Source organism: Podarcis cretensis (assembly GCF_951804945.1).
Source record: "Podarcis cretensis genome assembly, chromosome: 2".
Taxonomy (NCBI): domain Eukaryota; kingdom Metazoa; phylum Chordata; class Lepidosauria; order Squamata; family Lacertidae; genus Podarcis; species Podarcis cretensis.
The window spans coordinates 127,979,317-128,002,505 of NC_137171.1; the positions used below are offsets into that span (position 1 = coordinate 127,979,317).

Sequence of the window (23,189 nt, forward strand, 5' to 3'; positions counted from 1 at the left end):
GATTTTGCTTTCTTGGGCTCCAGGATCGCTGCAGATGGTGACAGCAAAATAGAGCCCATAATCCCAGGATCTCTGAAATGAACAAATAAATGCCCAGGATGGTCCAGATTGAACTCTTCCCTGGATCAATGTTTGCCACGTCCCAAATGGAAAGCAAGAGCAGAGCAGGGTCCTCCCAACATCCGCAGGGGTTTGGGATCTAGGCATTCAGCTGCCCAAGGCACTTGCTAAGACCTAGATCTGGGCTCCTTGGGGCCAATGGGGGCGGGGAGGGCAGGCTCTAAGCGCAGCAGCAGATCTGCCTGCAGGCAGAGGGAAGGGCAGGCTTTGCAAGGGTTAAGAGGAGCAGAGCTGGATTCCTAGAGAGGATGGGAAGTGAAGGGGGTGAAGGTCCTCCATCGCTCAATTCCCTCCCCCCCCCATCCCTTCCTGCCTTCTTCTTTCTCCTTTGCAAAAGCCCCTCCTGGAATCCGGTGAGTCCCCTATTTCCTCCCTCTGAGGGTGCCATGGGGAGAAGGGGGTCCCAGGGGGGCAGGGAGGGGGCATGGGGGTCCCTGCTCAGATCATACAGAGTGGGGGCAGACCCCCAAGTCAGGGAGCAGAGGGTCCTCCCTTGTCCTCTCTGTCAAGCCAGGGAGGGGGCTTGAGGAGATCGCAGGAGGTCTGAAGCTCTGTTCTTCCTTTGGATCCAGATGCTGCCTTCATTTTGGGGAGGGGGCTTGGGGTCAAGGAAAAGTGGGCAGGTAAAGAAACCCCCTCCAGATTTAGGGATTATGATGATGTGGAATGGGACGCGGGTGGCGCTGTGGGTAAAAGCCTCAGTGCCGGACTTCCGGTTGGCACCAGCGCTAATGGCGGCTCGCTCTCCGATCTCTGGAGAGGGAGCTGCTCCACGAGTTCGGGTCTGACCGCTACGGCAAAGCGGGGACCCCTAAAATCACAGGCGCGGAAGCCTGTGAACAAGGAGACTCGGTGGGCATCGTTTGCGCCCCCCTTTACTGCAAAAGAGCCTTTTTAAAGGCTCCGGAGGAGCATCGGGGGTGCGCAGAGCTGAGAGTCGCTACCCAGCCCGTGGAGTGAAGCCGCATCGCCATTAACGGAGAGCGCCGATCCCTTCCTGAAATTTGGACTGAAAGAGACTCCCGTGAGTAGGATTGGCAAACTTTTCGGGACTTTAAATTAATTTTCCTAAAAATTCGGCCGAAAGTGGGGATGGTAAATAAAGGAAGTCTGCCTTCCCCAGATTGCATGACTGCTAAAGCAACGGATCCAGCAAGCTGTAATCGATATATTTAAGGATTAATTTTTAAAAGGACTAACCCTAGCATTGAGCTTAAGTCCCCCCCCTAGTAAGCAGGAACAGGGGGGGGGGAAGAAGAAGAAAGGAAACATGCGGGAAAAGTTTTTAAGGGACAATTTACTGCAGACTCTGACTCTGGGAACGGACTGCCTGGGTGAAGCACTTTGACAGGCAACTGTCAGATGTGTTGCAAAGTGGGGACTTTATTGATACAATTTACTGAGACTTTGCAGAAATAACATGGTTGCAACTAAAAAGACTGAGAGAAGTTTTTAGCAACTCTTTCCCTCTGAGGGTTTTTGGATTTATTGTTTCTTTGTTCTATTGGACATTTTGGCTCCCTCTAGAGGGTTGAAGGTAACAGTTGCAACATTGACTGTTAAAAACAAAGTCACTGGATTTTTCCATTCAACCTGTTCCTGTGAGAATGACCTTGGGACATGAGTGGCCCTGCAGAGGAGATAGCAACAAGATCTAAGTCTAAGGCAGCACAAAAGAAAAGGGGCTCTCTATCAGGACTATTGCCAACAGGCCCAGGCGGACAGGAAAAAGGAATAAGTGCATTCATGGAGTCAGTGACGCAGGCATTATTGAAAATAAATGAATCTTTAGAAAGATTGAACAAACAGAGTACAGAAAATACTAAACAACTGGCAGATTTAACGGCAAAATTAGACCTGAACACCAAGAGTGTGACATCTAACACACAGATTATTCACAAATTGGTCGAGGAAAACGCCACAATAAGGAAGATTGCAGAAGAAGCTAAATCCACTGCGGAATCTACACAGGAAAATTTAGTACCGGTTTGCAGGAGGCTTGACCAGCATGAGGCAACCCTCTCTTTATGGGACATGCAGCGTAAGGAGAAGAATTTAAGACTTAGATTGGTTCCAGAAAGTGAAGGGGACAGCCTAGTGGACTTTCTCACAAAAGAAATTTCATATTTTTGGCAGGAAAACCTAGAGGGAACAGAATTTGAGATAACAACTGCCTTCAGACTGGGCAGAAGGCAAGGCAGGAAGATTCCAAGGGACTGCCTGATAACATTGAGATCCAAAGAGGAAAGAGACAAGATACTAAGTTTGCATTACCAGAAAACACTTCAGATTCAAAACGTCTCTGTGCAAATTTACAGGGATATCCCAAAATATATTCTGGAGGTGAGAACTCAATTCAAGACTTTGGTGGACCTGCTGAAGAAGAACAACATACCTTTCAGGTGGGAATTTCCACAGGGTTTGTCTTTTAATTTTAGAGGAAAGTAAGTCAAGATAAGAACAGTACATGACAAAGAACAATTTTTGCATAAGTACGGAGAGGACTTGGTGAAAGGGGTTTTAAACTCAACCTCGGATACAGATTTGGGGAACTTGACATTTGGACTTAAATCACCAACGGACGAAGAACAGCTGCAGGGCGCAGTTGGAGGCAACTAATTAACAATGTCTCTGAGATTCTTAACTTGGAACTGTAATGGACTGAACCTTCCCAGAAAAAGGCGTGAGGTTTTCCACATTTTGAAAAGAGAACAATTGGATCTGATTTGTTTACAAGAAACCCACGTGACAAGGGCACAGAGAAGATTACTTATAAATAAAAGATTGGGACAAGAATTTATTTCATCAGATAAAGTTAAGAAAAGAGGAGTGGTGATCTATGCAAAAGAGAAATTGGCTCCAAAACAGATTTTTAAAGATGAACAGGGTAGAATTTTGGCAATTGAGATACAGATTCAAGGAGAAAAAATCTTGATATTTGGAATTTATGCACCGAATGAAGGGAAGGCAGAATTTTACAAGAAATTGCACGAGACATTAATGGACTATTTGGATTATAAGGTGATTCTTTTAGGCGATATGAATGGTGTCGTCTCTACAAATATGGATAAAGCACAAAGACAGGTGATCTCCAAAGACGGGAGATTACCTAAAACTTTCTTTGAAATGACTGACAACTTGGACCTGATTGACATTTGGAGAACAAGAAATCCTCTCGAGAGGGAGGGAACATTCTTCTCAGAATCACAGATGACCTGGACAAGAATAGATCAAATATGGATTACTAGTGGAATGGCTCCAAAGATAAAGAAAGTGGAAATCTGCCCAAAGACATGCTCCGACCATAATGCGGTAAAGATGGAAATGAAAATAACAACAGCTGGTTCCTTCAGATGGAGAATGAATGACACCTTATTCAGAGACCCAGAGGTGTACCAAAAGGCCCAAAAGACTTTGAAGGACTACTTTGAGATAAATCTGAGGACAGAAGTGGAAAAACGAGTGATCTGGGACGCAAGCAAGGCCGTGATGAGGGGTTTCCTGATACAGCAGAATTCTTTGAAAAGGAGGCAACAGCAGGAGAAGAAAGATAAAATTTTGGAAAAGATTAAAGACAGTGAAAAGAAATTGAGATCTAACCCAAAGTCACATGAGATTTTGAGAGAAATTAAACTGTATCAGAATATATGGAATTGATGAATCAGGAGATTGAATGGAAAATTAAACGAATGAGACAAAAGACATTTGAATCGGCAGATAAATGTGGGAAACTGTTGGGATTCAGAACTTATAGGGTTCAGATGTTCTGTGACGCCTCACATTCTGACGTGTGAAAGGAGGGAGGAGCCTTACTTTTTGTTCTCTCTTTGTCTCTGAAAGAGACGGACGCCATGAATGCTAGCAGTCCAGGAGAATCTGAGAAATGCTGAGCTGTAAATATTTTGCTGCAATAAAGAACTGTTAATTTGGACTCATGAGTGCTTGTTGTGTTTGGATCTAAGCAAGCAGCAACGGTTTTTGTTCCGCTGTGTTTTTACTCTGCAAGGCGAAACCGGAGAGAAGAAGGTTGGCGCAGCTTGGCTAAGAAGTGTGCCGGACCGCAATAAACTGGGGCTAATTGGGGCCATAAAGCAATTAGCCACTGCCAATTAAGATTTTATCACAGGTTATGGGGACTAATTACCGCTTATAAAAACTGTTGCTGAAAGTCTGCCGGTGTGCTTTGAAGTCAGCTTGATCAGCTGGGAAGACGCTACCGAAGCGGAGGTCTGCGTTCTGTGTTTTGCCTGCTGCTAAGAGGCAAGAGTTGCTGAGAGCTGAGAGCTGGGAAAGCAGCTGAAAAATCGGGTGCCGGAGAGCTGACTGGTTTTACGTGAGTAGCAGCTGGGGCCCCGGGAAAGAGGAGAGAATGGCAGACAGCCAGGTCCTTGAGGACGTTCCGCTTGAAAAGCTCACTTTAAGAAGTTGGGCAACCTGGTCCAGAAGAGTAAGGGGTTGGTTTCTGGTTACTGGGCTTTGGGATGTAAGCCAGAAGGAGCCACTACCCCTGAATCCAGGTCCTGAAGGGACAGACATTGCAGGCTTTGAGGCTGCGTTGCCTGAAGATAGCCAGCAGAGAATGCAAAGAGAGCTTGCTATGCTGAAAGCATGCGTACACGCATCGCTCTTGCCTAGTTTGGAAGGCGTAAAGTCAGCAAGGGCTGCCTGGGAGGTGCTGAGAAGTTTGTGTGAAACTTCAGCAGGAGGCCAGGGCCCTGGAGAAATCATGAAGAGCCTAGAAATGGCTGAAGCCCCAGTCCCTGAGGTGAAAGTCGGGGGGGCTGAGAATTCCAAAGGCAAGTTTCAAAAGTTTTCCACTGTGAGTGCTGAAGTGAAACGCAGTTTCAGCGAGGGCAGGGCTGGCACAGAGGGCTCTTCCGGAAGAAGGGGGGCCAGGCCAGCTGAAAGGAGCCCTGGGCAGTGTTTTTCCACTGGTCGTCAGCCAAAGTCTGGAAAGCTGCGGAGAGCTAGACGCTTCAAGGCCGGCCACCTGCACAAAGTGAAGATAAGGCCTAAAGAGTTGCGTGGGAACGCAGAGGCCAGTCCGGTCTCCAAGGCAACGGAGGAGGCTACTTCTACGGTAGCTGCCAAGGTCCTGAGCAAGGGGGAGTTGGTTGCCAAGACAACCAGAGAGAACTGCTGCAGAAGCCCAAAGAGAGGGGGCAGCGAGACGTTTGTTGCTATGGCGTTGTTTGAGGACAGCTCTGAGAGAGACACTGACTTACGCTTTGTCATCGACTCAGGAGCTAACCGAAATCTGATTCCAGAGCCCCCTGCAGTCGAGATGTGGAATTGCACAGCAATTCCGGCTGGAAAAACTGTTCAGTTTGCAAATGGGGAAAAGAAAAATGTAACTAAAGTTGCAAATGCCTTTTTTTCTGTTTTGCAGGAGCAGATGGAAGTTTGCATTGTGCCAGGAATGCAACACTGTATTTTATCTGTGCCTTATTTGTTGAAAAAGGGGTTTAAGGTTTGCTTTGAACATGATTTTTGTACAATCTCCAAAGGAGGGAAGCAACTGGTCAGAGTTGCAAAGGGGCAGAATGATCTCTTCATTCTTAAAACGTCTCTGGAGGGTGAGGGGAAGGTTGAGAAAGCACAAGCCCTGCGTGCTACAGTTCCCACTCATGTTTCATGTGCTTGTGCGTGGCATAAGAAGACAGCTCATTCTTCTCTTGAAGAACTACAGGTGCTACCTGAGGTTAGCAAAGGCTGTAGAATTGAGGAATGTGCAAGAGTCCTAGATTGTCAGGCTTGCAGACAGGCAAAGGTAAGAGGGTGCAGTTACCCCAGGGTAGAGAGGGTAACCACAAAACCTTTTGATCTTGTGCACATAGATCTGTTGGGTCCCATGAAGGAACCAAGTTTGGGAGGGGCCAGGTTTCTGCTGACGCTGCAGGATGATTTTTCGCAGAACACCTGGACTCATGGTCTCAAATCCAAGGAAGATGCAGCACAGCTGATTAGAAGTTGGATTGAGGAGGTGGAACTAAGGTTCTCCACGAAAGTGCAGGCAATTGCTTGTGACAGAGGTACACAGTTTACTGGGTCTGCTTTGCAGAAGTTCTTTCACAAGAAAGGGATAAGTCACACAGTGACTTCTCCTCAACAGAGGGGGGTGGCAGAGCTAAGAAGTGAGGCTCTGGTTAAGGCTGCACAGGTGATGCTGTCAGATTCTGGGTTACCTCCAAGGTTTTGGATGGAGTCAATTAAATATGTGAGCTTCACCTGGAATCGGTCCTACAATTCAGTGGTAGGAGACACCCTGTTTTTCATGCTTCACGGGAGGAAACCTCAGGTTCACTTCCTCCGTGTGTTTGGGTCAACGGCCTCGGTGCCGCTGCCTGAAGCTTTGCGAGGGCCAGGTGAACCCAAGTTCCAGAAAATGATATTCTGTGGATATGAGCCAGCGGCTCGTGCATGGAGGTTTGCATACCCGTCAGGTGATCAGAGTAAGCTGCTGATCAGTAAACACGCTGAGTTCTATAAGCAGGATGAAAAGTCAAAGACTCCTGCCAGGCGTGATATTCTTTCAGAATGTCTTTCTGATTCAGAGCAGGAAGGTTCTGATGAGGAGGAAGGAGAGCCAGGGGCTGAGTCTGCTGATGACGATCAGCTCACTGACCAAAGTCAGGAGCAGGATGGGGCATCTCCACAAGTTGTAAAAAGAGAGCCCAAGAGTGAGCCTAGTTCTCCTGTGAGGGTAATGCAAAGGATTCGAAGACGCGTTAAGTCAGAGGGGGAATCCCGGGATGCAGAGGACACACCTGCTGACCGCAGTGAGTCAGAGGAAGTGCCTGAGTTTGTGCCCAGGAGGTCCAGTCGCACAACGAAGGGTATTCCACCTGAGAGGTATCAGGCCACAGGTGCGTGGGTAAGTTTCGCACAGTGCGAATCTGAGAGTTGTGAGGATGTTCCACAGATGCTAACAGGGACGCCAGGAGAGGGCGCAAGGCATTGGGGAAGGGATTGATCTCACAGAGGTCTGCAAAGGTACATCCACAGGTCTTGTCAGAATGCTCGGCGAGAGGGGGTGTTGGGATTCAGAACTTATAGGGTTAAGATGTTCTGTGACGCCTCACATTCTGACGTGTGAAAGGAGGGAGGAGCCTTACTTTTTGTTCTCTCTTTGTCTCTGAAAGAGACGGACGCCATGAATGCTAGCAGTCCAGGAGAATCTGAGAAATGCTGAGCTGTAAATATTTTGCTGCAATAAAGAACTGTTAATTTGGACTCATGAGTGCTTGTTGTGTTTGGATCTAAGCAAGCAGCAACGGTTTTTGTTCCGCTGTGTTTTTACTCTGCAAGGCGAAACCGGAGAGAAGAAGGTTGGCGCAGCTTGGCTAAGAAGTGTGCCGGACCGCAATAAACTGGGGCTAATTGGGGCCATAAAGCAATTAGCCACTGCCAATTAAGATTTTATCACAGAAACTCCTATCATGGCAATTGAAGAAGAGACAGAAATTGAACACAGTCACAAGTTTGGAGGTAGATGGAAAGAACATTTCTAAACCAAATGAGATCAGCAACTGCTTTCAGAGTTATTTCAGAAGACTTTATGCACAAGGGCCGGAAAACGAAAGAGAAATGGAAGAATTTCTCAAGAAACATGGATTACAAAAAATTTCGCAACAAAGTATGTTGCTTTTAAACGAGAAAATAACTGAACAAGAAATTGAGGGTGCCATTCAAAATATGCAATTGGGGAAATCTCCAGGGCCAGATGGATTAACCTCCAGATACTACAAAGCTTTGAAAGACTGGATAATACAGCCGCTTAAGGAGGTTTGCAACGAGATACTAGAGGGGAAAAGGGCACCTGAGACGTGGAAAGAAGCCTTCATTACACTTATACCAAAGACTGAGGTGGATAAAAAACAGATCAAGAACTATTGCCCTATATCATTACTTAATGTGGATTATAAAATTTTTGCAGACATTTTGGCAAAAAGATTAAAGAAGGTGTTGGTGGAGGAGATTCATAAAGATCAGGCAGGCTTTCTCCCGGGTAGGCATATATCTACAAATGTAAGGAATATAATTGACATTATAGAAATGTTGACAGTGAACATTAATACAAAAGCAGTTTTAATTTTTGTGGACGCGGAGAAAGCCTTTGACAATATATCTTGGAAATTTATGAAAAAGAATCTCCAGGGGATGGGGGTAGGCAGAAGGTTTGAAAATGGTATAAGTGCAATTTATTCTGAGCAAAAGGCAAAGTTAATTGTAAATAATGTGGTCATGGATGAATTACCCATAGAAAAAGGGACACGTCAGGGGTGCCCAATATCCCCATTACTTTTTATTTCGGTCCTGGAGGTCTTGTTAAACATGATTAGGGGGGACCAGCTGGTAAAAGGGATTCAGGTCGGAGCCAGACATTACAAACTGAAGGCCTTTGCAGATGACTTAGTATTGACCTTGCAAGAGCCAGACACTAGTACCAAAAGAGCTCTAGAATTAATTCAAGTATTCGGCCAGGTCGCAGGATTTAAGTTGAATAAACAAAAAACCAAGGTACTGGAAAAAAATTTAACAAATGTTGAAAGAGAGAGATTCCAAGAGGAAACTGGGTTAGTGGTGGCAAAGAGTGTAAAATACCTGGGGATTAATATGACATCTAAGAATATTAACTTATTTAAGGATAATTATGATAAGTGCTGGACTGAGATAAAGAAAGATTTAGAAATATGGTCAAACCTGAAACTTTCCTTGTTAGGTCGAATTGCAGTAATCAAAATGAATGTATTGCCTAGAATGTTATTTTTGTTTCAGACACTACAAATTGTGGATAAACTGGACTGTTTCAAGAGGTGGCAGAAAGATATATCTAAATTTGTCTGGCAGGGCAAAAAGCCCAGAATTAAGTTTAAGATACTTACCGATTCTAAAGAAAGAGGGGGGTTTGCCCTGCCGGACTTGAGACTGTACTATGAATCGGCAGCTTTCTGCTGGTTAAAAGATTGGCTACTTCTTGAGAACGCAGATATTCTAGATTTGGAAGGATTTGATAATAACTTTGGTTGGCATGCATATATCTGGTACGACAAGGTTAAAGTGTACAAGGGTTTTAAAAATCACATTGTCAGGAAAGCGCTATATAATGTTTGGATACGGTACAAAGATTTATTGGAAAATAAAACTCCCAGGTGGCTTTCACCTATGGAGGCCAAGGAGGTAAAGAAACTTAATATGAGAACTAATTGGCCGAAATATTCTGAAATTTTAGAACATGAAGGTGGTGAATTTAAATTACAAAGTTATGAGAAAATAAAGTCCAAGGTACGAGATTGGCTCCATTATTTTACAAACAAGACAGGAAAATTGGTTTCCAGGTGGAGAAATCGAAACTAGAAACAGAACTGTTAGAACCCAATACTAAGAATTTATCAAGAATGTATAACTTGCTGTTGAAGTGGAATACAATTGATGAGACAGTGAAGTCAGCTATGGTCAAATGGGCACAGGATATAGGTCATGACATTATGTTTGCTGACTGGGAGCAGTTATGGACCACAGGTATTAAATTCACGGCATGTAATGCCTTGCGAGAAAACATTATGAAAATGATTTACAGGTGGTACATGACCCCAGTCAAGCTTGCGAAGATTTATCATTTGCCCAATAATAAATGTTAGAAATGTAAAGAGACTGAAGGTACCATTTTCCACCTTTGGTGGACCTGCCCAAAGATTAAGGCCTTCTGGGAAATGATTTATAATGAAATTAAGAAAGTGCTTAAGTGCACCTTTAACAAGAAACCAGAGGCATTTCTCTTGGGTATGGTCGGCCAGCTGGTGCCGAAGAAGGATAAGAATTTCTTTTTGTATGCTACTACGGCAGCAAGGATTCTTCTAGCAAAGTATTGGAAGACACAAGAGTTACCCACGCTGGAGGAATGGCAGGCGAAAGTGATTGACTTTATGGGACTGGCAGAAATGACCGGCAGAATCCGCGACCAAGAGAAAGAGACTGTGGAAGAAGACTGGAAGAAGTTTAAAATATATCTTAAGAGTTACTATAAACTTGAGGAGTGCTATAATGCAGAGGGAGAGGAAGACGTAGAACTGCAGCGATAAATTGTGTTAAGGGTGAAATCGAAAAGAATGAATTTATTTTTAATTGGCTAAGAAGGGTTGCTGAACAATTGTTTAAAATAAAGGATGCAAAAAGGGGAAGGTATGGGGAAGTCCGGGAAAAGAGGCTTATGGAAATGAGGTAAAGAAAGTATGACCTTTTATGTTTGTCTTTATGTTGTTTTTGTGTTTGTTAAAAATTTGGAAACTAATAAAAATTTTATTAAAAAAAAAATATTAATCCTGCTGTTCCGCCAGGGAAGCGGGGCTGCGTCCAAAGCACTGAATGGTGCAAGTACTCAGGGAAGGGAGCAGAGAGCGAGGGAAGCATTAGGCCCCCATTTCTAGAAAGGGGAACATCGGCCTGAAGGGGAGCAGCTGCTTTTGGGCAAGCGGAGCTGGAGAAAAGCTGGGCCTGTCCTGCTGCGCTTCAGGCCCTGACAGCCTCCAGGTCCAAGTGTAAATTGACTTCTCCCCTCCATTCACCGCGCGAGGAGGGCCGTCCCGGAGTTGACGCTGCCCAGGAGGCCAGAAAGAGCAGAGGCCATGCTGGGTCAGGGCAACCGGTCCTTCTATGTTTGAAGCAGGAGGAAGGGCCGGCGGCCATCTTGAATGAGGGCAATTTTGTGTCTGTCTGTTATACACACATACATATCTATCATCTACCTACCTACCTACCTACCTACCTACCTAGATATATATACACCCCCCTGGTTCTCCTTTGGAGGAGGAGTGAGAGACGGAGGCACCTTACTGGCAGAATGGCATTTCCCTGGCCCCTCCTTTCCTCCCAGGAGCTCCTCCTTCCACAACAACCCTGCCAGGCTGGCCTCTTGCATGTCGCCCCCTTTCCAGCAGGCCAAGCTGCAGGGACCACTCCCTTCCTGCCCCCCCCCCCAAAATGGAGGAGGCGGCTTCGGACCCTGGAGGAACCTGAGAGGAGCCTTGAGGGGGGCAGGCAGGGGCCTCTCGCCCCTTCCCAGACTTTTCCGCCATCCATTTATTAAGATAAGATAAAATAAGATAATCTCTTACAGCCGGAGACCAGCTTATAAAACACACTTTGGGTTGCAGTCACAGAAGAGATACAAACCATTAAAACAATGTACAACAAGAAACTCCTGCAGGGAGTTGACCCAACCACTTCTTAACACTGTTTATGAAACTTGGGCCCCTCAGGGCTCCGGCAAAATGATCTCAAACCCAAAGAGTTGAAAATGGATTGACAGGTAACTGACAGACGGAGATGATCTCTAGAGATGCCCCCCTTGGTTGGGCCTGTGATGGACAGCAGAGCCAGGCCAGTCAGCGGACTTAGTCCCTCAGAAATTCACCCAGGGGGCGGGAGCCTCGCTCTGATTGGCTGCCAAGCCAGCGGGAGGCGGAGCCAGCCCTTTTGGCGGGAAAATGCAAGGCGCCTTTTCTGAGGGATGGTCTGAGGGGGGAGAGGAAGAGGAGTCAGGCGGGAATTCAAGGGGAGAAGCTGGGGGGAGGGGAGGGAGACCCCCAAGAAGGAGGGCTGAGGGGCCCCCTGGGTGTGGGGGGCGGACTGAGGGGGGGAGGGAAGGGAGACCCCCAAGAAGGAGGGCTGAGGGGCCCCCTGGGTGTGGGGGGCGGACTGAGGGGGGGAGGGAAGGGAGACCCCCAAGAAGGAGGGCTGAGGGGCCCCCTGGGTGTGGGGGGCGGACTGAGAGGGGGGAGCGGGGGAGACCCCCAAGAAGGAGGGCTGAGGGGGCCCCCTGGGTGTGGGGGGCGGACTGAGGGGGGGGAGGGAAGGGAGACCCCCAAGAAGGAGGGCTGAGGGGACCCCCTGGGTGTGGGGGGCGGACTGAGGGGGAGGGGAGGGGAGGGAGACCCCCAAGAAGGAGGGCTGAGGGGACCCCCTGGGTGTGGGGGGCGGACTGAGGGGGGGAGGGAAGGGAGACCCCCAAGAAGGAGGGCTGAGGGGGCCCCCTGGGTGTGGGGGGCGGACTGAGGGGGGGAGGGAAGGGAGACCCCCAAGAAGGAGGGCTGAGGGGGCCCCCTGGGTGTGGGGGGCGGACTGAGAGGGGGGAAAGGGCCCCCCAAGTCTGACTCCGCCAGAGCCTGGAAGAAGCCCAGCTGGGCCTGCCAGCCCCCAAGTCCAAGGGAAGGAGGCGTCTCCCCGATTCAGTGGGGCTGCCCCAGGGAAGATGGGGAGCTGGAGGGAAGACTTGGAAGGGTCTCCCTTGGGGGGATCGGGGACTCCTCTTCCTCCCTGGCGCCTGCTCTCGAGGAGACTCCTGGGGAAGCCCCGTCTCCCTGGCGCCGAGTCGGGCTCCCAGGGGGGCTCCGGGGGGCAGAGGGGAGAGGGAGGGCTGGGCTCGGCAAGGGTTAAGAGAAGCAGAGCTGGAGTCCTAGAGAGGACGGGGAGTGAAGGGGGGAGGGGCAGGGTCCTCCATGGGTAAATTCCCCCTCCCCCCTCCCCCCTCCCTGCTTTCTTCTCTCTCCTTTGCAAAAGCCCCTCCTGGACTCGGGTGAGTCTCCTCTCTCTGCCCCCTGAGGGTGCCATGGGGAGAAGGGGGTCCCAGGGGGGCAGGGAGGATGAGTGGGGGTCCCTGCTCAGATCATGCACAGTGGGGAGAGACCCCCAAGTCGGGGAGCAGAGGGTCCTCCTTTGTCCTCTCTGCCAAGCCAGGGAGGGGGCGAGTTCGCAGGACTGCAGCTCTGTTCTTCCTTGGGATCCAGATGCTGCCTTCATTTTGGGGAGGGGGCTTGGGGTCAAGGAAATAAACCCCCTTCAGGTTTGGAGATAAATCACATTTGTGAGCAGAGGCTGCAGCCAGAGGGGAACATTCCCACGTGGGGGGAGCACAGGGAGAAGAAAAGCCCTTCTGCATCTGCAGCAGCACAACTGGACCACTTCCTGTGTCCCAGATGCAACAACACATGTCTCTCCCCCAGATCTCACTCCCAAAGACACACTCTTCCATGGTCTCCCAAGACAGATGGATGCCAACCAACCAACATTCCCTCCCCCCCCCTCCTGGTGCCCCTTGAAGTTGGCTTGAGGGCAGGGGGAGGGGCCACCCCACCAGATGGAGAGAGAGGAGGTCCTTCCATCTGGAAAATGGGAATGCTTGCAAAGATTTACTTGAAGATGAGTGCTGCATAGATAATAAAATTATTGTTTTATGGAATTGCCCCACTTACACAAAGATTAATTCCCATAACTCAAATACACAAGAAAATTGTTACAGAAAAGAACAGAGCAATGTGTAGAAAAAAATATAATCTTTATGCTCCCTTTTTCTCGTAGGATCCAGTGTGCTTTGAAGACGTAGCTGTTCCTTTCACAGAGGAGGACTGGGCTTTGCTGGATCCTGACCAGAGAGCTCTGCAGAAGGAAGTCAAGGAGGAGAATCCTGGGATCGTGGCCTCTCTGGTAAGGCTCCCTGCTGGATCATGAGATCAGTTTTGAAATTCCATACAGATCTCTGAAGGACAAACCTCCTCTATTTTGAGGGAGCCCCATAGCGCCACCTGCAGCATCTGAGATGTTAACACACCCACAACTCTCCTGGAATGTAAAACTTTCAATAGGAGATGTACCGTATTTTTCGCTCCATAGGGTGCACCTGACCATAGGGCACACCTAGTTTTCAGAGGGGGAAATCAAGGGGGGAAATATAACCCACCCCCCAGCTCTACGCACAGCCTGTGCGCTTCTCCCTGCTTTTGTGGGAGGTGGGGGAATTCCCCCATCTCCCACAACAGCGGCCACTCAGTCCCTTGTCCCTCCTCTGGGAAAAGCCCCCAAGAGCTGCATGCTCTTTAAAGGGTGCGTGGCTCCTGTGGGCTTTTCTACGAGGTTGGAGAAGGGACTGATGCGGCCAGTCAGTCCCTTCTCCCTCCTGGGGAAAAGCCCCCAAGAGCTGCACGGAGCTTGTGTGCGGCTCTTGGGGGCTTTTCCTGCCTGCCTCCCCCCTGCATTCGCTCCATAAGACGCAAACACATTTTCCCTTGCTTTTTAGGAGGGAAAAGGTGCGTCCTATAGAGCAAAAAATATGGTATCTCCTGTTCTGTCTGGGAATATGCTTCCACCAGTCTTCAAACCATGAGGAGGCTGATCTGAGCTGTCCAGACTTTCTTCAGTGTAGGCTTCAGAGATCTTAGGGCCATGGAGGTAAGGTAAAGGTAAAGGGACCCCGGACCGTTAGGTCCAGTTGTGGCGGACTCTGTGGTTGCGGTGCTCATCTCGCTTTACTGGCCGAGGGAGCCGGCGTACAGCTTCCGGGTCATGTGGCCAGCATGACTGAGCCGCTTCTGCCGAACCAGAGCAGCACATCCTCTCAAATTTTCTGTTTTCCTTTCTGTTTCTGTCTGTTTTTGGTTGAGCAAAGAAATGACTGAGCTTGGAGATGGAGCGGATTCCACGACTGAGCCAAATTAAATCCATCCCTGGAACGAGCCAGGCTTTTTGAATCTCCGGGTCCCATAAATACGTTAGCTAATACCAGCCAAAAAAGGCAGTAACTCCCCTCCCTTCTTCCTCTTTCACAAGCAGTCATTTGCATTGTTCAATCATTTCAGCCTCAATTTCTTCCTCAGGCTAGGATTATTATTATTATTATTATTATTATTATTATTATTATTAAAGATATCAGGAAACTTGATGAGGAATTAAGGGGAAAAACAATGTTGACCCGGAGTAGTTACAAAATTAATGTTCTCTCCCCAAGTGCCACAGACCCTCCTCCAAAGAGAGCTTCTCTAAGAAAGCCCAAGCAAAAATTACTCCATTTTACGTGAATAAGGAAAATGAGGAGGTGGCTAAGAAACAGCAGGAGCCAGATCCTATTACTGACCTTATAGGATCTCTCAGCAGCTCTAAGGATGAGCAGAAAGAGGCTTGGGGCCCAGGCAGCTCAACTGCTAAGTCATCTCTGGCACTGAGACCAGGAGCTCAAACGACTCAAGGCCAAATTCAGGCTAAACAGGTAGAGGAACTAATGTTAAAAATTACAAAATAGTGCAACATAAAAAAGTTGACTTTAAAAAACTTTTTAACCTGCTTGAGTGTAACTCTTGCTCCAGACAAAAGACTTTAGAAGTTTGTATTCTACTGGAATCTGCACACCAGATCCTTATATCAATATGAAACGATATGCAAGGTTATCAAATGCTCCGCTGTCCAGTCAGAAGCCAAAACCAAACCAACTAGGGGGAGGGTTTTGATAAACAAGAATTGGAAATGGGCGCTGTCTCAAAATAAGCTACTTCCCTCAAGCTACCCTAAGCCTTTGGGAATCTTGTCACAAGAGGAGCATAAAGTTTGTGAATATCGTGTATAAGCACAGAGAATATCTAAGGAGTGGTGTATCAGTGTCAAGATTATTCCAAAGTGTGGCATCACCAGCTCCTCTGCTTCCACATTCAGCAACACCTCCAAAAAGTCCTCAATCCAAGGCAGACTATTATCCTTTAGTTGACATATACTTTGGAGGTGACAATCCTGACTAGCCAGCTGACCTGGACCCCAAGGAACCCCCTAACTCAGACAGCCCTGGGTCCTTGCACTTGAGAAATCTAGGGAAGGACCTACTTGACATAACTGAAAAGAATTGGTTGCATTTCTTGTTTCCTCTGCCATAAGTAGCCCAGAATGAAATATTCTCCAGATTTGACCTCTGACGTTCCTGCCTAATGAGTTTGAAGAAGGAACACAAGGGCTCATGCAAGTAGAACTTGACCCTTTGTGCTCCAGATCCAGCCCACCAGATATTCCACCGTGAGTTGAATTTATGGGCTGAAAAGCCACCTCCTCCCACCAGCAGGTCAATGAACCCTCTTTCCTACCAATTGGAGATGAAGAGCTTCCCCAAAGATTTGGTCCCCATGCAAGAGGCAAATATGGCCACAACACCTGCCTGGCTTGCGATGAGACAGCTCAAAGATTGTGAACTGGGCTCTGCATACAAAGAACCCAGCATGCAGTCACCTACAGTACATGTACAGTGGTACCTCGGGTCCCATATGCTTCAGGTTACAGACTCCGTGAACCCAGAAATAGTGCTTCAGGTTAAGAACTTTGCTTCAGGGTGAGAACAGAAATTGTGCTCCAGCGGCACAGTGGCAGCAGGAGGCCCCATTAGCTAAAGTGGTGCTTCAGGTTAAGAACAGTTTCAGGTTAAGTATGGACCTCTGGAACGAATTCAGTACTTAACCTGAGGTACCACTGTAATAGCTACTCTGCTATTTTCTGCCCATGCTCTGGGGTTGCAGTTTTCAGGCTTGGGGACAGGGTGGTGACTGTTTTTTGCACCAAGTTCTGTTCATAAGCCCCAATGAGTTCAATGGGATCAACTCTCAGGTCACTACTGGACAGACCCTGCCATCCTTACGAAGTGGGGTGATTAGCAAACAGGGGAAACTGCAAGCACTGGAGATGTTTAGAAATGGGGATTCTGTTGGGAAGGGGCTGCCCCATTTGGGCTTCTCCAGGGGCAGGAGAATATCTAGCGCAGGAGAATCCCTGCAGGGCCTCTGAGGCTCCCTTTGCTTCTTCCTCTCTCCCAGGACCCTCCAGCTTGTTTTGGCTCCTTGACTCCTCAGGAAGGATGAAAGAGACGGATCCTGCAAAGCTAGTGAGGATGGAAGGGGGAAGATGGACGGTTGACCTGGTCCGGCTGTCTCCTGCATCCCTCCCCACAACCTCTGAGCGCTCCCTCCCAGGGACCTCCGAGAGAACTGGTGAGTCCCAGGGGAGGGGAGATGGGGACCTGGATGGATGGAGCCAGAGAGGAATTGGGTCTTCCTCAGTTAGGGGGTGGGGGGAGGCAGGCCGGCGGATGGAGATGGAGAAGGGGAGCACCTTTTTGGGCTCCCCCACCTGCCTGCCTGCCTGCTCCTTTGTCATCTGCAGGCAATTTGAGCTAGGAATAGGTCACAGCTCCCCGGCCACCGCGATGTGTTGGCAGTTCAAAATGTCTAAAACCAGTTCTGTGATCTGGATGCCCTGCCAATGTCTGACAACTCACTGATCCATCGCGCAGCACTGGACTCCTTAAAGGAACCTGATCCTGCTGTGCAGTGTGAACTCAGATGGGGCCTCCGTGTGTTGCCTTTTTCTCTTCTTTTTGTTTAACTTTTATTAGCTTTATAAAACAAGGAAGATAGGAATAATAGATGATACAAATATGTAGGCTGAGCCTGTATATCTCAAACATAGCAGAATAAATTTGCAGGAGTATCTATAACATATAGTTCATCATTAGTGGTCAGTGTATGAGTTCTGGGTGCATGAATTGCTTTCAACTGAAACAAAAAAAGGGGAAACAGGAGAGCACAGAGAACATTCAACATCGCAGAGCCAAATGCCTAGACTGAAGCTATTGTGGCCGTTGTGCTTAGATTAAGTGAGTAATAGTCATTTTTCCTCTTCTGTTACCAATGAAACAATACAGAGTTGGTCTCATCATGAAAATGGGAGGGGGGGTTCAAAGTGAAGAAAGAGATTTACATATAAATTTAAATATTTTCCTGTTTTAATTTTTTTTAATTATTATTATTTTTATTGGTTTTCACATATTACTTTACAATACAGATGTACCAAAGCCAACACCTTTTCCTCCCCATCCCCCCATACATTTGCATTTCTATTTCCTCAATCCATCATATTATCCTTTTCTCCCTCCTCCCACTTCCCTCCGCTCCCACTCGATTTCCTCCACATTATACAATTTACAATAATCTTTGCATTCTACAACCTTCTCAAATCATCTTCATATTCTTATTATCTTTCCTTACTAATTTTTCTTCCATCCAGTACTTCACATTTTAACCTAGGCATATTAGCATATCTTTCCTTGAGCAATATTTTGCCATATATTCATCAAAACATTTCCACTTGGTTGTCAAGCCTCTCCTTAAAGACCTCCAAAGAAGGAGACTCCACCACACTCCTTGGCAGCAAATTCCACTGTCGAACAGCTCTTACTGTCAGGAAGTTCTTCCTAATGTTTAGGTGGAATCTTCTTTCTTGTGGTTTGGATCCATTTCTTCTTATAGCAGTTAATTTTGCCCAAATTAAATATTCATTTAGTTTACAAATCCATTCCTCCTTTGTGGGTATATGTGGGAAAATGATTGCTTGTACATAAGAGCATGAGCAAAGTTCTTATTGTTGCAAGGTGATTTCATAGCAGGAGGCATCGCTTGGAGCATGATCAACGCGTGGACAGGACAGCTCATGCTGTCCCAAATGTTTGGCCCACGTAACATAGCTTGATCAACTACGTGGCCTGGTGTGATGGCATGGTGTTGTTCTTATCTGCTGGCTGAGAAAAGGTTGCCTTCCTTGTATTTGTATCTTTTTGAGTTCACACAATAAAATGTGGGCTGCAGCCGCTGCAGCAGCAACCAGAATTCTTCAACCCATCTCTGTGTGAGACTGATTATTTACTGATGGCGAGCAGGTTCTCGTCATTTGGTGCCCCGTGTGACTGACTTCGGACTCCACGTTGTTTTGCATCGTCCGGCGCTCACCTTGTCCGGCAAGGGTTCCAGACGCGTCTTTCATCCACTTCGGATCCCCGGTGAGTGCTCCCGCTCCTTTTGCTGTTATGGGGCAGTCTCTTTCGGCGCCACAAAAGAAATTTTTTGATGAACTTAAGTTCCTTCTTGCCAGTAACAACCTTGTTGTACTTGATGCCGACCTCAATGCGCTTATTCAAGCTTTGGACACCCACTGCCCCTGGTTTCCTCAGAATGGCACTTGGGATTTAAAAGACTGGGGAAAAATAGGACATTTTTTCCACAACCATCCTCAAATTGATGTCAAAGTTTTGCATGCCTGGTGTAAAGTCTACAAAGCTATTTTCAGCTTAACTCCTGCGAATATTCTTTTGGCTGCTGCGTCGGCTACTTTACCTACCCTCCCGACTCCCACATTGCCTTCTTCGGAACCACCGTTTTATCTACCTCCTAAACCGCCGGACATTTCTCCTTCGGCTCCTCTTGTCCCTCCCCCGCATTCTTCGCATTCTTCGCTTTCTGCGCCTCCCGTTACTACTCCTCTTCAAAAATCTCTCCGTGCTGCCGCTCCGTTGCTGGCTTTTGATTCTGGCACTCCAAATCTCTTTCCTGTAATTGTTCCTCCCGCCCCGGGGGGAGGCCCAGCCCGGCATGAGCAGTTTGATTTGAGATTCATAAAGGAACTGTATTCCTCTGTCAGGGACAATGGCTTGCAGTCACCCTATACGCTGGGACTCTTTGGCACTCTTTTTCAACAGAATCTGGTACCAGAAGATATTAAATTGCTGGCCCGTACTGTTATGCAACCCCATCAAATGATTTTGTTTATTCAAGCCTGGCACTGGGCTTGTCAACGCCGAGTTGATGGAATTCGCAATAATCTCAACAACGCTGCGCAGGCTGCCCGCCAAGCCGCGATAGCTGCTGCCGCTGCTGGCCCTGCACCCCCAGCTCCAATAATGTTAACTCATACAGATGTTCTTAATGGCTTAATTGGCGAAGGTAATTTTTTTAACATCGCCCAGCAGATGGCTCTTGATCCCATGTATTGGGAAGCCACTACCGCCGCCGCCCAGGAGGCCTTGGCCTCTGTGCCTGATGATAAAAATGAGCGAGATGGCCGTTGGGGAAGCGTTCGCCAGGGCCCCACAGAGCCTTATGGACAATTTGTCGATCGCTTGTATAACACCCTTAAGCGACAAGTTCAAGACGTGGCAGCCCAAGTAGTGATTGTACGCCAGCTTGCGTTTGATAATGCGAATGAGGACTGTAAGCAAGCGCTACGCCCTTTGATGACAACTCCCAATATAGCCATTGCAAATATGCTTAAAGCCTGCCAATCGGTGGGGACTGAGATGCATAAAGCTCGCCTTTTAGCCACAGCTTTGTCCTCCACCGTGTCCCAAAATCCTGCAAAGGATAAAACCTGTTTTGGATGTGGCGAAGTGGGCCATTTTCGTGCACAGTGCAGATCTACCACACTGCAACGTCGCCCCAGCACAAAGTGCCCCATTTGCAAGAAGGGTTTCCACTGGGCCAACCAGTGCCGCTCCGCCACGCCTCAGCAGGGCCAGCAGAACCAGCAAAACCAGCAAAACCAGCTGACGGGAAACCGGCAGTCGGGCCCACCCCAGGCCCAGGTTCAACAATAGGGGACCCAGCGCACTCTCCGGTAACCCCACCTCTGGCTTGACCTCGCCTCTTTTTGACTCAGGACCTACGCTTGCCAGTCCCCGTGGTGCCACATCAAGTTCGGGTGTCAGTGGGGGCTGGCTTTTCTTCTTCAGCACAGTGCCTTGTTTTTCCATTGTCAGAGGTTTTACAGCAAGGGATCCACCTTGTTCCAGATATTTTACACGGGTTACAACAAAATGACCCCTATGTGACTGTCTTCTCTGATCGCCCGGCGCATTTGCAATCTGGCTCTCCTATAGCAAAAATCATATGCATCCCAGGGTCAGCCCAAAACCATGACCCTCTTGTGGCTGCTACCTTCTCAGTCACGGAAGAACGCCCAAAGATCCAGATGACCCTTGGGGGCCGCACGATTGAAGGGGTCTTGGACACGGGGGCGGACTGTTCCGTGATTGCCGTCAAGGATTGGCCCCCCGCCTGGCCCACCGAACCAGCTACCACTGTTGTCGGCGTTGGAGGAGTTGCCTCAGCCCGCCGCAGCAGACATCCCATTTTGATCCAAGGCTCCCATGGCTTCGAAATGACCATTTTACCATTAGTTCTGGACATTCCTGTCTCCCTTTGGGGGCGAGATACCACCATTTCTACAAATTTATGCTAAGGGCTGCCCCTGCCATGCCCCAGACTGTGCTTTCTCTCTGCTGGACCACAGACACCCCCGTGTGGGTACATCAATGGCCCTTGCCTAAAGGAAAGCTTGCAGTGGCAGCCCAGTTAATTGCAGAACAACTCGAACTGGGGCACATTGAACCTTCCACCAGCCCGTGGAATACACCCATCTTTGTCATCAGAAAAAAGGCATCTGGGAGATACCGTCTTCTCCAAGACCTTTGAATGCCAATGATGACCTCCCACCTAATCTCAACCCGCACTGCAGCTGGAGACATCGCCCCATTGACATGCCCTGGATGGAGTCACCTTCCACAGCTGTTCCAGTGTTTCCTGGCACGTTGAAAGGCCATCTTCGTCCCTACCGCATTGGCCCCCCTTTTCCCTGGGAAGCCACTTCAATCACCAAATATCATGACAGTTTTGCTGCCTCTTGTTTGGGAAGTGAGCCTGGCTTTGAAGGATGCCCTCGCTATACTGGCATCGCTTGGGTTTTACCCCCCAGATCTCTTCTTCTTTTCTCCTCCCTCAGGAGTCCTGCCCCATGGTGTGTTCCCCTGAGCATGTACAGAAAGCTGTCTTGGAACTATTGTGGACTCTTGGCAGGAAAGGGGGTGAGGGGGTTTCAGTGTGTTCCAGTTGTTTCATTCTTGTGCTTTGGCATGGTTCCCGGACAGAAAGCAAGTTGCAATGTGGTTCTTTAGCAGGGCCTGAGAAGACAATGGGCTCTGTTCTCTACCTTGTTGCAATCTTTTTAGTTACAGCAAGCGGAATATGCTTGGCTAGTGCCTTTTAGCTGCTGAGAAAAAATAATCAACAAAGAAATGTCAGAAATAAGAGATGTAGCGCTTAAATTTTTTTATGTTTTAGATGTAATCCTTGCTTCCAAAGGTGGAGTTTGTGCCTTGATTCATTCTCATTGTTGTATGTATATATCTGATCAATTGACTAATATCTCTGCTACTATTGATTATATGGAACAAATGATAGCCCATAATCCTTTGAACCCACCCGAAGGTTTTGATCCATGGCAATGGTTGTCGTCTTGGCTACCTAATAGAACATGGTTAAGAAAACTTTTGCTAATTGTAATTTTGCTTCTTACAGGATTCATTGTGTTGTGCTGCTGCATTCAATGCCTACCCTCTTTGTTTGCCCAATGTACTGCATGGTGGTACAAACCACGACCCGCCACAGGAATGACTAGAGGAATTTATGTAGCAAAATATAAACGTTTGGGCAATGAAATTTATGATTCTGATTAAGGGTCCCTCTTATAATATAAACAAGAAAAGAGGGCATGTGGGAAAATGATTGCTTGTACATAAGAGCATGAGCAAAGTTCTTATTGTTGCAAGGTGATTTCATAGCAGGAGGCATCGCTTGGAGCATGATCAACGCGTGGACAGCTCATGCTGTCCCAAATGATTGGCCCACGTAACATAGCCTGATCAACTACGTGGCCTGGTGTGATGGCATGGCGTTGTTCTTATCTGCTGGCTGAGAAAAGGTTGCCTTCCTTGTATTTATATCTTTTTGAGTTCACACAATAAAATGTGGGCTGCAGCCGCTGCAGCAGCAACCAGAATTCTTCAACCCATCTCTGTGTGAGACTGATTATTTACTGATGGCGAGCACGTTCTCGTCAGGTATAGTTTGTGACTTCCACCGAGCAGCAATCACTATTCTAGCAGCTGCACTTGTGGAATGTAATGGCGTCCGCCACACTTTCCTGTGCCAACTCTCCGTGCCAACTGTGAGCCTTAAGCTGTCTTCCTGGCTCCAAGCCGAGTTTCGCAGCAGCGGTCGTGCCTTGGGTGGGTGATAAATCCAAGGCTGCATGCAGGCTTCTTGCTCATCTAAGAAGTCTTTAATCATTGTACAGAAATACATCATAAATCAACTCAGAGATCGAGCGGACATCTACTTGGCTTGACAGCTAAAAACGAAAGTAATTCACACACAAAGAAAGATTCCCGTATGTGAACAAAACCATGCCTCGGAATGTGAGACGTCACACAGAACTGTTTAACCCTGTAAGTTCTGATTCTCCTCACAGTACTTGCATATAGAAAAATTCTTCCCCCACCCCGTGGTATCTCTTCCAACTCTAAATCCAAGGAGATATGTCTCTGGTTTCTTTGTTATTGATATTTTCAACATCTTCTTTAGGTCTTCGTGTACTACTATCCC

General features: G+C 47.8%; 2 protein-coding genes across 8 annotated transcripts in view; both read left to right on the plus strand.

Annotated features, from left to right (window-relative positions):
- The window catches only part of LOC307209506 (uncharacterized protein), a 267,574-nt gene that overhangs the window by 196,338 nt on the left and 48,047 nt on the right, over positions 1–23,189 (plus strand). For 3 of the 4 annotated variants that reach the window (XM_079964618.1, XM_079964619.1, XM_079964620.1), the window contains one exon: positions 16,737–16,910. In XM_079964618.1, the coding sequence (XP_079820744.1) occupies positions 16,737–16,910 (174 nt within the window). Of the gene's footprint in view, positions 1–12,559; positions 12,695–13,476; positions 13,603–16,736; positions 16,911–23,189 lie in introns of those variants that run through there. The other variant, XM_079964621.1, reaches the window with a different exon arrangement.
- Positions 15,809–23,189, plus strand: part of LOC307209519 (uncharacterized protein) — a 75,631-nt gene continuing 68,250 nt past the window's right edge. The window contains exon 1 of one of the 4 annotated variants that reach the window (XM_079964670.1): positions 15,809–15,948. The gene's annotated coding sequence lies outside the window, so the exon portion shown is untranslated. Of the gene's footprint in view, positions 15,949–15,969; positions 16,608–22,895; positions 23,033–23,189 lie in introns of those variants that run through there. The other 3 variants (XM_079964666.1, XM_079964668.1, XM_079964671.1) reach the window with 3 other exon arrangements.